This window comes from Micromys minutus, assembly GCF_963924665.1.
Source record: "Micromys minutus genome assembly, chromosome: 17".
In the NCBI taxonomy this organism is placed as follows: Eukaryota; Metazoa; Chordata; class Mammalia; order Rodentia; family Muridae; genus Micromys; species Micromys minutus.
In genome coordinates, this window is record NC_137952.1 from 26,846,185 (window position 1) to 26,861,348 (window position 15,164).

The 15,164-nt window shown below is 36.1% G+C and overlaps 1 protein-coding gene across 1 annotated transcript in view; it reads left to right on the top strand.

Annotated features, from left to right (window-relative positions):
- Positions 1–490: 490 nt before the first annotated feature.
- Positions 491–15,164, top strand: part of KNL1 (kinetochore scaffold 1) — a gene marked incomplete at both ends in the record, with an annotated part of 49,153 nt that continues 34,479 nt past the window's right edge. Inside the window, 6 exons of the mRNA XM_080930929.1 lie at positions 491–525; positions 1,717–1,756; positions 2,780–2,839; positions 4,867–4,928; positions 9,898–9,950; positions 14,337–14,389. Coding sequence (XP_080787055.1) covers positions 491–525; positions 1,717–1,756; positions 2,780–2,839; positions 4,867–4,928; positions 9,898–9,950; positions 14,337–14,389 — 303 coding nt within the window. The remainder of the gene's footprint in view (positions 526–1,716; positions 1,757–2,779; positions 2,840–4,866; positions 4,929–9,897; positions 9,951–14,336; positions 14,390–15,164) is intronic.

Consider the following 15,164-nt stretch of genomic DNA (forward strand, 5'->3'; position numbering starts at 1 on the left):
AATCCAAGTATTATATTATTTAATTATTGTGCAAACTAGGCCAAATTTTTATTGGAAAGTTCATATTATTATGCTCAAGAGTTAGTCTACAAATTTTATCTTGATGGGGAGGGGGTTGGGATGAAGGGCAAGAGGGCTGGCTTTTTGATAGCCCAGGCTGACTTGAAACTTGATATGTAACTGAGACTAGCTTTGAACTCTTGTTCTTCCTGCCTCTACCGCCCAAGTACAAGGATTATAAGGATGACCATAATACCTGGCTTAGCTTTTTTACTTTGAGTATAAAAATTCTAGTATTAAGTATAACACGGTACTGTCGTGTTTTAGAGCTCACAATTTAGTCTTTTCTTCTTATTTTTGGTCTTCTTTACAAAATAACTCTAAAGTCATACCCATGCCCTTAATCTCCCATAAATTATATTTTTCATCTTTTTTACTTATTAATACTATATGTTGTTTTTTTTTTTTAACAGAAAAGAAGTTTTCAAAAATGGATGGGATATATTCAGAAGCTAATGAAGAAAAGTAAGTTGATTCAGTGCTACTAAAATGTTATTTTCTATTACAGAAAAGTCATTTCAAATTAGTTAAGAACTATCAGTAATGTCTGAAATTGTTTTCTGTTTTGTTCCAAGTAAAATAAGTCAGTGTTACAAAGATAGCCTTTCTGCCACATGTCTGTATAAGTTCATTTAGTATAAGAACTTAGGACCTGAAGGACCTTAATAGACAATACCTCCCATCTCATTAAGGCCTTATGAGATGAATTGATTTATCTAAAATTGGTACCATAAATTAGTGATCTGTTTGCAGCCTACAAAACATTGTTGTTTGAAACAGAGTCTTACTATGAAGCCCTTGGCTGACCTGAAAACTCGTATGTAAACTGGACTGACTTTGAACTCAGAGATTTACTTGCCTCCACCTTCAGAGTACAAGGATTAAAGGCATGTTCCTAATTTTTAATATGATACTTAATTTTTCAGATAATTACCAACATTGCAACAATCTTAAAATTTCATACAATAATTAGGTTTTTAGTTTTTCTTGAAAAACCATGTTGGCAATAAATCTCATATTCTTTCTTGGAACAGCTAACTAATAAAATGTAAGCTCAGTGATCTTTAGACTAGGCAAGAACTACCACTAAATTATACTCCCAGCTTCTTCTATGCCTACCCCTTTGGTACTAGAAATTGAATTTAGGATTTTATGCCTGCTAGGCAAGTGCTCTACCACTGAGCCTTAACCCTCAGTCTTCTATGTTTTGGTTTGAGACAGCATCTCACTAAATTGCTAAGACTTGGTATCTGAGGCAGGCCTCAAATTTGTGATCCTTCTGCTTCAGCCTCCTAAAAGCTGTACCATGAGGCTTGACCGCAATGTGCCTTTAAAACATTGTATTCTTGGCCTAGAGAGATGGCTCAGTGATTAAGAACACTGACTGCTCTTCCAGAGGTTCCAAGTTCAATTTCCAGCAACCACATGGTGGCTCACAGCCATCTGTAATGGGATCTGATACCTTCTGCTGTGTCTGAAGACAGCTACAGTGTACTCATATACATTAAATGAATAAATAAATCTTTTTAAAAAAACCCATTGTATTCTTAAATACAGAATTTGATGTCTTATAACACATAAGGGATGAAGTGATGATAGCTTTTAGAAATTCAGTTGTTTATCTGCATGTACATAATTTTTTCTTTTTTCTTTTAGTGACAATACACAGAGGCGTATTAGAAAACAGCATTCTTCAGTAAGAAATATTTTTATTTAAATTAATGGATGTTACTTTTTACTGAATGCAATTACAGGGATTTTTAATTGTGGCTTTACCTTGGCATCCCAACTACCTTCTTACTGCTTTCTAGATAAAAACTCAAATAGTCTGGTTATACACTTTAGTAAATGTACTAAAATTCATATTTTTGTACTTTTTTGTAATTTAATAAACTTTTTGTTAGAATATTTCTATTGTATTGTGATATTTTAAGTGCTTGTGTAATAAATTATATTTCAATATTTTAAGTGCTTAAATGTAAAATTTTCTTTCTTTTTAATACACACACACACACACACACACACACCACACACACACCACACACACACACACACACACACACACACACACACATATTTAATCTGGCATTCAAACTATTTCAAGATAAAAGTTTAGCCAAGTTGATTTACACAGTAAATTCATGTTAGATTATGAAACTGAAAAATACAATTTTATTGGGTGCCTATATGCAAAAGTTACTCATAAGGAAATCTAGCATAACTCTGCTAGGATTTTCTTTTCTTTCTTTCTATTTCAACTACTTTTGGGTAGTTTTTGGTAACAGGCATAATATATGTAATTATCACTGATGGCTATGATATATCTAGTGCTTCTTATTTCTGTGTTTAAGTTCTATGTGAAGAGTTTGATGTATTTTTTCAAGATAGGAAAATTGGACTTAGAACTGAATTCTGTTAATGTGATTATCCTACTAGAGCATACTCTCATTCCTGAACTGCACATTATGAGAAGACAAACTACAGACTGTTAGATGGTGTGGAATGTTACCTAGCACACTTATATGATTTTGTGCAAAAGAATTTGGGTGAGTGTGTCAGGAGAAGGCCTAAATGTCAGATATTTAAATTAGTTACATAACAGTGAATAATATGACTTCGAAGAAGCTCAGATTTTAATTGAATTTTTAGCTTTCATATAACGTAAATTGACTAGTAGCTACATTCAATTGTCTTGACTAATTCTAATTATTGCCTCTAGATTTTGAAACCCCCAAGGAGTCCTCTTCAGGACCTCAAATGTGGAAATGAAACAATTCAGGTAAGTCTAGTGCAAATGCTTTGCAATTTTGGTGATTTTATTTTGAGGACTTGGTTTGCTGAGATTAGGTTTCACTTACATAGACCAGAGAGGCCTTAAATCTGCAGCAGTTCTCCTGCTTGAGCTTCCCAAGTGCTAGGTTTTAGATTTCTGTCATGTCTGGCTTCAGAGATTATCATGAATTTTATTAGTTATGTGAAGAGATGATACTATAAATGGTTCCCATTTAAATGTATATAAGTTAGTATCTCACTGCTTCCATGTTCTTGTCCAAATACTTCTGGGCTAGAGATATAACTCAGTGATGGAATGCTTACCTATTCTACATGAGGTCCTAGGGCACAGTGTTTAAAAAGAAGTCCAAATTATTGAATAAGTAGGCATTTATAATTTTAAAATTCCATTTGTTGCTAATTAACCTCTGCTGCTGATCACTTGGAGAGTCCCACATCTCTCAAAATGTTGGAGCATCAGTCTTCAGCCTTATGGCCCAGGATCATATCTGACCTTTTTAATGCAGAAATCTGAAGGGCTGATAATTTTGACTTGACTGTTCTGCAGAAGTGTCCCTTTCTGGACACTATTGTCTGTAGATGAAGGAGGCAATTCTTGCCAAGTGACTGTCTCGCCACAACTGGAGCAACTCTATTGATGCTCAGTTTCTTCCTAGAATCTAAGAAGGGGTGCTGCCAGGAGCAGACAGGTCTCTAGTCAAATGATCTTTAATTTAAAAAATGTCTATAAATATCATATTCTGTGGACTTTCTGATGCCTTTGAAGATTATCTATCTACATAAAGCATCTCTGTTAAGCCTTGACTACTCTTGGCTATCTTAAATGGAAATTATCTTTTTAAAAAGGCACCCTTTTAATGACTCAGAACCATGAGCTTGTTTTATCTAGCCTTCAACTAGTATTGTTTAACCAACTAAACACAATGTTTATACTTTAAATCTGTATCAAATCAATTTTTAGTACTGTGAGGATTATAACCTTAACTTTGTATCAATTAGATTCTTACCAATGAAGATATGACTTTAGCTTAGTTACCAAAATAAGATAATGACTATATAATCAAATCTGGCTAATTCTTCCCTGTATGATTATGACCATTTTAAAATTCTTTATAAAAACAACCTTACAATAACCACTTTCACGCCCCCCCCCCCCCCCCAAATCTAGGGAATCGGGCGACGACTCATCTTAAGCTTCTTCAAGCTGAATATATGGGCATTGAGAATTTAGAAGGGGGGAGGGGAATGAAGAAGCCAGACAGGCCTCAAGAGGAAAAGCCACACTGACGGTTGTTGTAGTCTCTGATGTTTGGAATCAGACCAGTTCAGCATTCTGATGACAAGCTTTATCATAGTTGTACATTCTGAAACATATATAAAAGTCAACAGAAAACATTTTAGTATCAAAAAATACTTTGTTTGATCTTTTAAAATTCAGTTTTTCAGGTGATCTACCTCTATCAAATCTAATCCAAATAACTCCGGAAGGCACATAGACCTGAATAACACTTTTTAAAAATGCAAAGACAAAACCTTTCTTCCAAAATAGCGTGTTCTTTAGTTGGCAACTGGAGTATCTTGTATTCTCTCCCACAGAAATAATATAAACACAAAATTCCACATCATATCTATTTTGAAACAATGTAAACAACTAAGATAATTATTATAAAGTCTCGCTAGCCAGCATCTGACAAGCTACATGGCCTTAGTGGGATAATTCACAAAACAAACTACTGTCAACATGGGTTATATTTTGAGGTCTTGACTCAAAATGAACAAAGCAACAACAAAAGGAAATACCTATTTACATGAACCACCGTTTCAATCCTTAGTACTGCAGCCACCCAAAAAGTATTTGGAAAATCATATTCATGTTCATTAAGTGCTTCTATATTGGGCTATTTGGAAATCTTACTAATTCAATATAAGACTTGATCCCTGCTTGTAATAGTCTGGAGATCTAATTCACTGTGATTTATATTAAGCATTGTATCCTATACTGTTTTCTCTTAGGAATCTAATGCTCCAAGAACCAGGAAAAGCTCTCGTCGAGTCAGCTTTGCAGATACTATAAAGTAAGTTGAAAAGAAAATTAAGTAAAATGTTATAGGTTTTCTCCTTGTCAAATACATTGGTGGTAACTTATTTGGATAATCTGTTTTGCTTAAATAAGTGTACTGGCTGGTTTTGTGTCAACTTGACACAAGCTGGAGTTATCACAGAAAAAGGAGCCTGCCTCCCTTGAAGAAATGCCTCCATGAGATCCATCTGTAAGGCATTGTCTCAACTAGTGATGAAGAGTGGAGGGCCCAGCCCATTGTGGGTGGTACCATCCCTGGGCTGGTAGACTTGGGTTCTATAAGAAAGCAGGCTGAGCAAGCCAGGGGAAGCAAGCCAGTAAGTGACATCCCTCCATGGCCTCTGCATCAGCTCCTGCTTCCTGACCTGCTTGAGTTTCAGTCCTGACTTCCTCTGGTGATGAACAGTGATATGAAAGTATAAGCTGAATAAACCCTTTCCTTCCTAACTTGCTTCTTGGTCATGATGTTTGTGCACTAAGACAATAAGTATTAAGGAGTGTGTGTGTGTGTGTGTGTGTGTGTGTGTGTGTGTGTGTGTGTGTGTTTATGTAGGCATACACATGTTGAAGCTAGAAGTCAATTTCAAATATCTTCCTCTCTTCACCTTACTTTTTGAGGCAGAGTCTCTTTGAACATAGAACTTATTGACTCAGCTAGACTGGCTAGCTTATGGGACCCAGGGAGCCTCCAGTCTCTACTTCCCAGCACTGGAAGATTTATTATGGGCATGCTGGGAGTCTAAACTCAGATCTTCATGTTTAGCCCAGAAGTACTTTACTGGCTGAATTATCTTCTCAGAACCAGAGCATTGCTTTATCTTGAAAAATACTTTTTACTCAAAATTTATTAGTGGGTGCATGTATTATACCTTCCATGTGTGTAGAGGTCAGGGAATAACTTTTTGGCAATTACCTCTTTCTACTTTGTGTTCTGGCAACTGAACTCACATCAAGTACTTTAATTTGCTGAGACATCTTGCTGGCACTTTTTCTTTTTTTCTTTTTTTTATTCCTTTCACAAAATATATTTATGGGACTAGAGACATGGCTTAACAGTTAAGGGGACTGGCTGCTCTTGAGAGGACCTGGGTTTGATTCCTAGCACTCAGATGGCAGCTCAAAACCATCTATAACCTGAGCTCCAGGGGATTGACCCTTTCTCCTTGCCTTTGTAGGCATGGCATACATGTGGTACACAAATACTCATACACATAAACTAAGATTAAATGTATTTCTTATTAATGGGAGTGCTGTGTATGTCTGATGTATGTGTGAGTGTGGGTGCAAAATTGTTTTTTATGTTATTATTCAGCATTACCTGTATAAGAGAAGCATAGTGAGTCCTTAAAAGCAGTAACAAGACAATGATAACTACTGATGCTGCTGTTTAACACTGTGTTAGAGGTTCCAGCCAACAGAAGTAAAGGAAGAAATCTTAAAAGTTAGAAATGTGGGCTGGAGAGATGGCTCAGTGGTTAAGAGCACCGACTGCTCTTTCAGAGGTCCTGAGTTCAAATCCCAGCAACCACATGGTGGCTCACAACCATCTGTAGTGGGATCCGTTGCCCTCTTCTGGAGTGTCTGAAGACAGCGAAAGTGTACTCACATAAAATAAATAAATAGATAAATCTTAAAAAAAAAATTAGAAATGTTGAGGCTGGCCTTATAGCTCCATGGTTAAGAGCACTGATGGTCCTTCCAGAGGACACAGGTCCCGTGTCCATCTCCCACATGGCTGTTCATAATTGCCTATAGTTCCAATTCTAGTAGATCTGATGGTCCTCTTTTTGCCTCCATGGGCACCAGGCACACATGTGGTACTTACCTGAAGGCAAAACATAATTATGCCATAAAAATAAGCTTAAAAATTAGAAACGTGGATAAATGTACTACCTTTGCAAAATAATTATGTGCTTTTCCAGTTGTATCTTAATTATATGGTTATTTTTTATTGTATCTTTCATGAGTTTAATTTTTGCTGTCTAACTCTTGACTTTTCTGTATATTTCTTCTTTGTATTTTTTCACAGAGATAAATTGCTTTATGCTTTGAAATTCATAAGAAGCTAGATATATGATTTTTAACTGCTTTGACACAGAGTTCTGGTGAATGTTTTTGTTATGTTTTTAATCTCATAATTTCTTTTATAGGCTTCTGTTTATGTACTTCTGTTTTGTTTGGTTGAGATATTATCTTATGTAGAACATGCCTCCAACTCATATTTAGGAAGAGGCCATATTTGTTTTATGTTCAGAAATTTTAGCAAAGTCCTCGGGTTTGATCTGCATTCTTTCTCATTCCTCATTTATATTTCTTCAACCTTTTAAAAGTCCATGTCTTTAGTTATTGAGTTTGTTAGTTTGTTTTAAGATGGAGTCTCACCAAGTTGCCTTGCTAGTCTTGAACTTACTTGATAGCTTTTGGAGGTTTTCAGTCCCTGGGATCTATATGACCTCCCTATGGACACTGGCATGTGCTTAGTAACGTGTGAATGCACACACATATTAACATACTCACACATTTAAAAAGTAAAATGTAAAGAAGCATTACTGAAAGGAGAGGGCTTAAATATTTTATTTGATTTATTATCAACTGTTACTACTAAGCCAAGTGTGATGGCATACACACACATCTGTAATTCCAACATTTAGGAGCCTGAAGACAGGGTCACTCTAAGTTTGAGGCCAGTTTGAATACTTAGTGAGACCCTGTTGTATGTGTTCCAGCTCTAAGGGAATGTTTTCCCTAAAGGTGTTGCAGCTCTGAGAGGAAATCCCCATTGTACATGATACAGCTCTGAGGGGAAGTGTTATAACTCTGAGGTTGTCTCTATGTGAGTGTTAGAGCTTTGAAGGGAAAGGTTTCCTGCCTTTGGGGGTCAAGGTATACCACATAGTCACTGCACAACAAACCTCATACAAGAGATTTATTGGGAAAGACACAAGAAGGCAACTGCCTCTGCTGGAGCAAGAAGCAGCATTGAACTGAACATGAGACAGGCTTAAAGAAGGCTTCCTGGGGGAAGAGTTTTTCAGGGTGGAGATTTCGAGGGATTGGTGGGTTTGGGTAGATTTCAACCCCAGAAGTGGGTTCACATCTTTTATTCTATATCTAACTCTAAAAACAATAAATAAAAAAGTCACTAGTAAATATTCCTAGTGTGACATAGTAAAATATTCCTATTTTACTATGTTAAATACATGCATTGTCTTATTTGGTATGTAAAAATATAAATAACCTAAGTAACAAGTAGAGATTCTCAAATGATTTAGATTATTTATATTGGGCTGGAGAGATGGCTCAGCAGTTAAGAGCACTGACTACTCTTCCAGAGGTCCTGAGTTCAATTTCCAGCAACCAATGGTGACTTACAGCTATCTGGAATGGTATCCAGTGCCCTCTTCTGGTGTGTCTGAAGACAGCATGTGTCCTCATATAAATAAATAAATCTTTTTAAAAATTAAGACAGGGATATCAGGAGTTTGGAGTTAGAATATATTCTAAGAGTGTTTCCAGGAAAAATGAACCAAAATATTTATTGGAGAATAGCAGTATTACAATGGGAATATGCAAACCAAAGTGAAGCAAATGTGTATTCAAGGAAGCTGGAGCAAGGAGAGTTTTTTATTAGTAAAAAAATCAGAGAAACTGCAGTTACTTAGGACAAAGAGATAGACTTACTTGAACCTATGAGTTTAAGGCTAATATAGACAACTCAGCAAGATCCCATTTCAAAAAGATAAAAACACTTTCCTCCCTCCCCCAAGTTTTGAAAATAAGAGTAGACTTGAGGTGAGGCTTGGAAATTCACAAAAGGCTACTTAGGTGCAAGGTTCATTGGGGTTTTTTGGTGTTATGTTTGTTTGTTTTTGTTTTTTTGAGATAGGGTTTCTCTGTGTAGTTAGTCATCAATGTCCTGGAACTCACAAAGATCCACAGGCCTCTGCCTCCTGAGTGCTGGGATTAAAGGCATGCACCAGCACAGCTGGCCAAGTTCTTTGTTCTTAGAGACCAAAGCGGGGAGGTGGTACCAGCTCATTGTTGGAGGTGTACTGCATTGCTGGCTGAAGGCTATTGGGAATATCATTTAAACAGCTACGTTTTAGAGTTTGTTTTGGTTTATGTTTTGAGAGAATATAGTCTGTCTTGGCAGTTGAAACCTGAGATGTCTGCTCTTCTAGAGGCCAGAAGAGGGCACTGGGTACCCTGTATCCAGGGTGCATTATTACTTGTAGAATTAGATTATAGTATATTTCTAAATCTTTCTGGTTTTTATTCTTTGATTTTCAAATTTGCTATGAATACACCATTTTTTGTTTGTTTGCTTGTTTTTTGTTTTTTTGAGACAGGGCTGGCCTTGTAATTCTGACTAGCCTGGAACTTACTAGTAGACCTGGTTGCTTTAAACTAATGGAGATCCACCTGCTTCTGAACCACACTCCCTCAACCTCAAACATTGGTATTAAAGGATGTGCTCTACTGCCCTTGGCCAGTAGTTAGGAGGCAGGGGCAGGTAGATCTCTTCAGGTTCAGGGGCAGCCTGTTTTTGTTTTGTTGAGTTTTTCGATTTCAAGACAAGGTTTCTCTGTATAGCCCTGACTATCTTAGAACTTATTCTGTAGACCAGTCTGACTTTGAACTCAAAAATCTCTTGCCTTTGCCTCCAGAGTGATGTGATCACAGGCATATAGTACCACTTCCCAGCTCAGCCTATTCTATATAGGGAGTTATAGGTCAGGCTAGCTAAAGCTACATAGCCCAAGCCCATCTCAGTAAATAAACCAATAAAATAAAACAACAATTCTTTGGAATACAGTATAATTATAGAACTTTAAAACTTATTAAAAAGAGTAACAAATTTGCATACTAACAAAAAGCACTTTATGCCGTCCATAATAAAACTATAGGACATTTTTTTTTAAATAAAGGCTTTTCAGTATTTTTACTTATTTTTTCTGTTCTAGAGTCTTCCAGACAGAGTCTCATATGAAAACAGAGAAAAATTCAGAAATTTCAGGTAAATATCTAGTTTCAGTCCCTGCTAATCAATCTGTTTTCTTTACAACTTCTGTGGTTATGTAATTATAATTTCTCGAGTGTGTGTAGTGTTTGTTTGTGTGTGTGTGTGTGAGAGAGACAGAGAGCGTGTGTGTGTGTGTGTGTGTGTGTGTGTGTGTGTGTGTGTGTGAAGAAAGCATGCATTCTAAGACATGTGGAGGTGAAGAGACAGTTCTTTCCACCATGTGGTCTCCTGAGACTGAGTTTGAGTCCTACGTGGCAGCAAATGCCTTTGCCCACTAAGTTATTTTGCTACCTCTATTGTACTATTGAAATATTTTATCTTAAGGGATAGAGAAGTAGCTCTGTAGGTGAGGTGATTGCCATACCTACACGAGGCCCTGAGTTTGGATCTCTAGCACCTACTTAAAAGCCAGTGGAGGCTAGTTGTAGTGCAGTGGTTCTGTTGTTGTGATAAAGCACCATGACCAAGGCAATTTATAGAAGAAGTAGCTTATAAGAGTCTGTCACGGCAGGATAGTGACAGACTATCCTTTCTCAGACTAGCTATCTCAGACTAGCTGAGAGCTCACGTTTTGAATTTTGAACATGAAGTAGATCAAAATGGCAATAGATGAGCCTGTTTTACTCTGAAAGCCTGCCACTAGAGACATACTTCCTCTAACAGGCCACACTTCCTAAACCAACTGAACATTGCTACCAATTGGGGACTAAGTGTTTAAATGCCAAAGACTATGGGGAACATCTCTCAATCAAACCACAGTATGCTTATAATTTTATCATTGGCTAAAGCTTATCAGTGAGCTTTAGGTTAAGTTAAAGATATTGTCTCAGAAATAAAGTGGAGAGTGATAGAGGACAACATACAATGTTGGCCTCCATCTTACAGATATGTGCCCACACCTGTGCATGTATATGTATACATATAACAGACAGAAAGTATATCCTTAGCTGGATGTGGGGACTCATGTCTGTAATCCCAGCATTCCCAGGGCTGAGAAGGATAAGAAGTTCTACACCAGCTTGGGCTACATAGCTGAGCCCTTTTTACTTGAAGCTATCTCAGGAGAAAAAAAGGCACCAGACCCTCACTAAATAACAACAAAAAGTAGGGAGAAAAATTAATGAATTATTCTTTTAGTTACAAGGACAAAAAGGTTAAATAATTTCTTTTTAAACTTTTGCTGTTAATAACCTTATTTAACTATTCTAATACTTGATCCAGTATCTTTGAACCACTTATTTTTTATTTTTAGAAACAGAAGCCAGAAAAAATGTGCTGACCCTACAGTAAGTAAGAGACATGTACTAACTATATTTAAATAGTTGTTTAGATTTTTGTTATTTTAGCATTCCTTCTGTCAAATATTTAACATTAATTTAAAACACAAGTAGTAGAATTTTATATATGTATTACTATATCTGAAAAATAAGTCTTCAGTATAGTCTTAGTAGAGTTGACAAATTCCATTTTTATATAGAGATTCTTAATCACCTAGTATAAATTTTACTTGGGGAAATTTATATCACCAGTTAACTTGTGAATGTTTTAAATGATGACAATGTAAGATTCACTGATGTAGTAGCAAGCAATGCGAAGGATCCTAAAGACGTCATGCGGATCCTTTATGATGGTGTAAGGAAACTGATTAAATAAATCACATTTTTCATGTCATAACTCAGCTAGAACAACATGTACATATGTGTTTATATTTACTTCTGTGTGCATATATTCACTGCACATGTGTAACATGTTTATAAATACATATCTGTTAACTAATACATGCATGAAACATATCTGAAAAGAATTTTGATATTTTTGTGTATGTGTTTGTTTCTTTGTTTTACTTTATGTATATGAGAATTTTGCCAGCCTGTATGTATGTATACTATGTGTATGCAGTGTTTGCAGAAGCCAGAAGAGGGCATCCGATTCCCTAGAACTGGAATTTTAAACAGTGTGAGCTGCTATGTGGGTGCTGGGAATTGAATCCAGGTCCTCTGGAAGAGCAGTCAGTGCTCTTAACTTCTAAGATGTCTGTGTCCTAACCTATTAAGACATTAAAGTTAAATTTGTTTGGAGCGAATTGAATTAATAATAGCATTGGGTTTGAAATAGAGAACAACAAAATGTGAAAAGTAAACATTTTTTCTCTTTTAGATGATCTATTTCCCACACTTATTTTTAGTGTTCTTACAGAAGTGATCTATAGAAGTACATGCTGGCCTTTAGCTTTTATGAAAACCAAATAAATCAGAAATTTTCAATAGCATATAGCCAGCTTTTTACTGTGGATAATTGGGGTTCTTTTTTTTTTTTTGGCTTGCTTTTTACAAACTATTTTTAAAATTATTTATTTTTATGTATATTTTTATTTTGTCTGTGTGAGAGTGTTGGATGCCCTGGAACAGGAATTACAGACAGTTATGAACTGCCATGTGGTTGCTGAGAATTGAACCTTGGTCCTTTGGAAGAGCAGCCAGTGTTCTTAACCATTGAGCCATCTCTCATCCTGTTTACTTTTTTAATGTTAAGGTTTTGGAAAATGAATTGATTTACATACAGGCTTTTGTTTTTGTTTTGTTTTGTGTTTTAAGTGAGAGGGCATTTAACTTTAACCCCAGCACCTAGGAGACAGAGCAGGCAGATATCTGAGTTCTAGGCCAGCATGGTCTACATAGCAAGTTCCAGGACAGCCAAGGCTAAAATGACCCTGTCTCAGGAAGGAAGGGAGGGAAGAAGGGAGGAAAGAGAGAGAAGAAGGGAGGAAAGAGAGAGACAGATAAGAACATTCAAGTAAGGGACTGTAATTTTCTACTAGTTAGTTACCCTATGAAAATCTTTTATCTTCCTTAATCTTTTTGTTTTTTGTTTGCTTGCTTGTTTGTTTGAGACAGAATCTTACTATGAACAAGTTTATCCTGGAACTCACTATGTATGTAGACCAGGCTGGTCTTGAACTGGTGGAGATCCACCTGCCTCTTCCTCCCAAATGTTGGTATTAAAGGCTGCATCAACAATGCCTGTCTGTCTTCCTGAGTCTTTCAACTATTGTATTCTTCATAATTATTTGGAATATAATATATGAAAATTTTTTTTTAGGAATAAGAATTTAGATGATAATTGTGCAATTACTGGTGAGTATGACCAAAATGTGTCTCTTTTGCTTCATCTAGATTGTTTAATGCAGGCAAAACACTCATACAGAAAAATAAATAACTCTTTAAAAACACATACACAAACATGTGGTATACACTTGTAATCCTGTCACCTGGAGGAGAATTTGAAAGGATCAGAACTTTAAGGTCATCCTTGGTTACATAGCAAGTTTAAGTCCAACCTGGGATACATGAGTAAAATATAAAAAAATGCCAGGTGTGGTGGCACACACCTTTGATTCTAGTACTTGAAAGGCAGAGGTAGTTGAATCTCTGAGTTCAAGGTCAGTCTGATCCATATAGTGAGTTCCATCCAGGACAATCAAGGGATACCTAGACATTGTCTCAAAAAACAAGCAGATAAAATAAAATTGCTAACACAGATACAATTTTTTTTTCCAAAAAAGATATAATAATCACTGTTTTCTATTATTAGAAAAGGCTCTTAGGGACTACAGTTAACTCAGTGATAAATGCTTGCTTGCCATGTCTTGGGTTTGATCTCCAGGATTGAAGAAAGAGAAAAATATGAGTTCAAAATCTTTTTTATGTATTTATTTTCTGGTTTTCTGAGACAGGGTTTCCCTTTGTGACTCTGGCTGTACTGGAACTCAATCTGTAGGCCAGGCTGGCCTTGAACTCAGAGATCCACCTGCCTATGCCACTTGGGTGCTGGGATTAAAGGCATATGCCACCATTGCCAACCTTAAAGAGATTTAATTCATAATTCCTTATGAAGAACTTAGTAACTATTGTCTTAGTTAGGTTTTTATTGTTGTGTTAAGCTCCATGACTAAAAACAACTTGGCAAGGAAAGGGTTTATTTTTGTTTGTAGTTGTAGTTCATTATGATGGGAAGTCAGGACAGGAACTCAAGACAGGAACAACATGGAGGCAGAGACCAAGGAGGAACACTGCTTACTGGTTTTCTCAACGTGGCTTGCCCAAGTTGCTTTCTTATACACTGAAGTTCACCTGGTCAGGAATGCCACAACCCACAGTAAGCTGGGCCTTTTCACATTAATCATTAATCTGAGAAAGGCCCTACAGACTGTATATTCTCAACTGAGCTTCCTCTTACCAGATAACTCTAGCTTGTGTCAAGTTGACAACCAAGTAACCAGGATACTGGTAAATACTTCTAACTGATGACAGTCCTAAAAAAGGAAAAAGACTCCTGGCATGATGTTTTTCTTACTACAATCTTTTTCTTATTGTTCTATAGGTATGAACACTTTGCTTTGTGCTCCAATTCAGACTCAGATGCAACAAAAGGAGGTATGAAATCATGCAAGTATCTTCATAATTTAATTTCTCACAGTTAAAATAACAAAATTTTATTGTAATGGTATAATTTTAAGATAACATACCAAAGTGAATTGTCAACCTCTTAAAACTTCCCTATATTTTCAGTTAATTGAGGACACTTAAGTTATTGCCAATTTAAATAATACCAAGACCTTTTAAACTTTAATGAGCACAAGAAATATCTCAGAATTTAATTATAATTTTTTTTGGATTAAAGATATAGCTCAGTGGTAGTTTGTCTAGCATATGCAAGGATCTATACTCAATACAAGCATGACATACATGGAAAATATGTATATGTATTGTGTGTAGGTAAACAGACAAACTTTGTCCAATTGAAAAGGGTAAACCTGTCTGAGATTATATATATATATATATATATTTTGTTACAAGAAGTATGAGTGTTTCATTTCATGTATGTAGCACTGTGTGCATACCCAGTGCCCAGAGACTCCAGAAGAGGATACCAGATCTCCTGGAACTGGAATTAGAGATAGTTGCTAGCTGCTGAGGCATTTTTCTAGCCCTAGGAATCTATATTTCTAACCATCTCTTGAATGATACTGACATTCAAATGCAGGTACAAAGACTGCACTTTGAATAACAAGGAATTAGAGACTATATATATATATTTTTTTAAGATTTATTATATACATATACATACACACACACACACACACACACACACACATACACATACACTCACACACACTCATACACTGTAGCTGTCTTCAGACAAACCAGA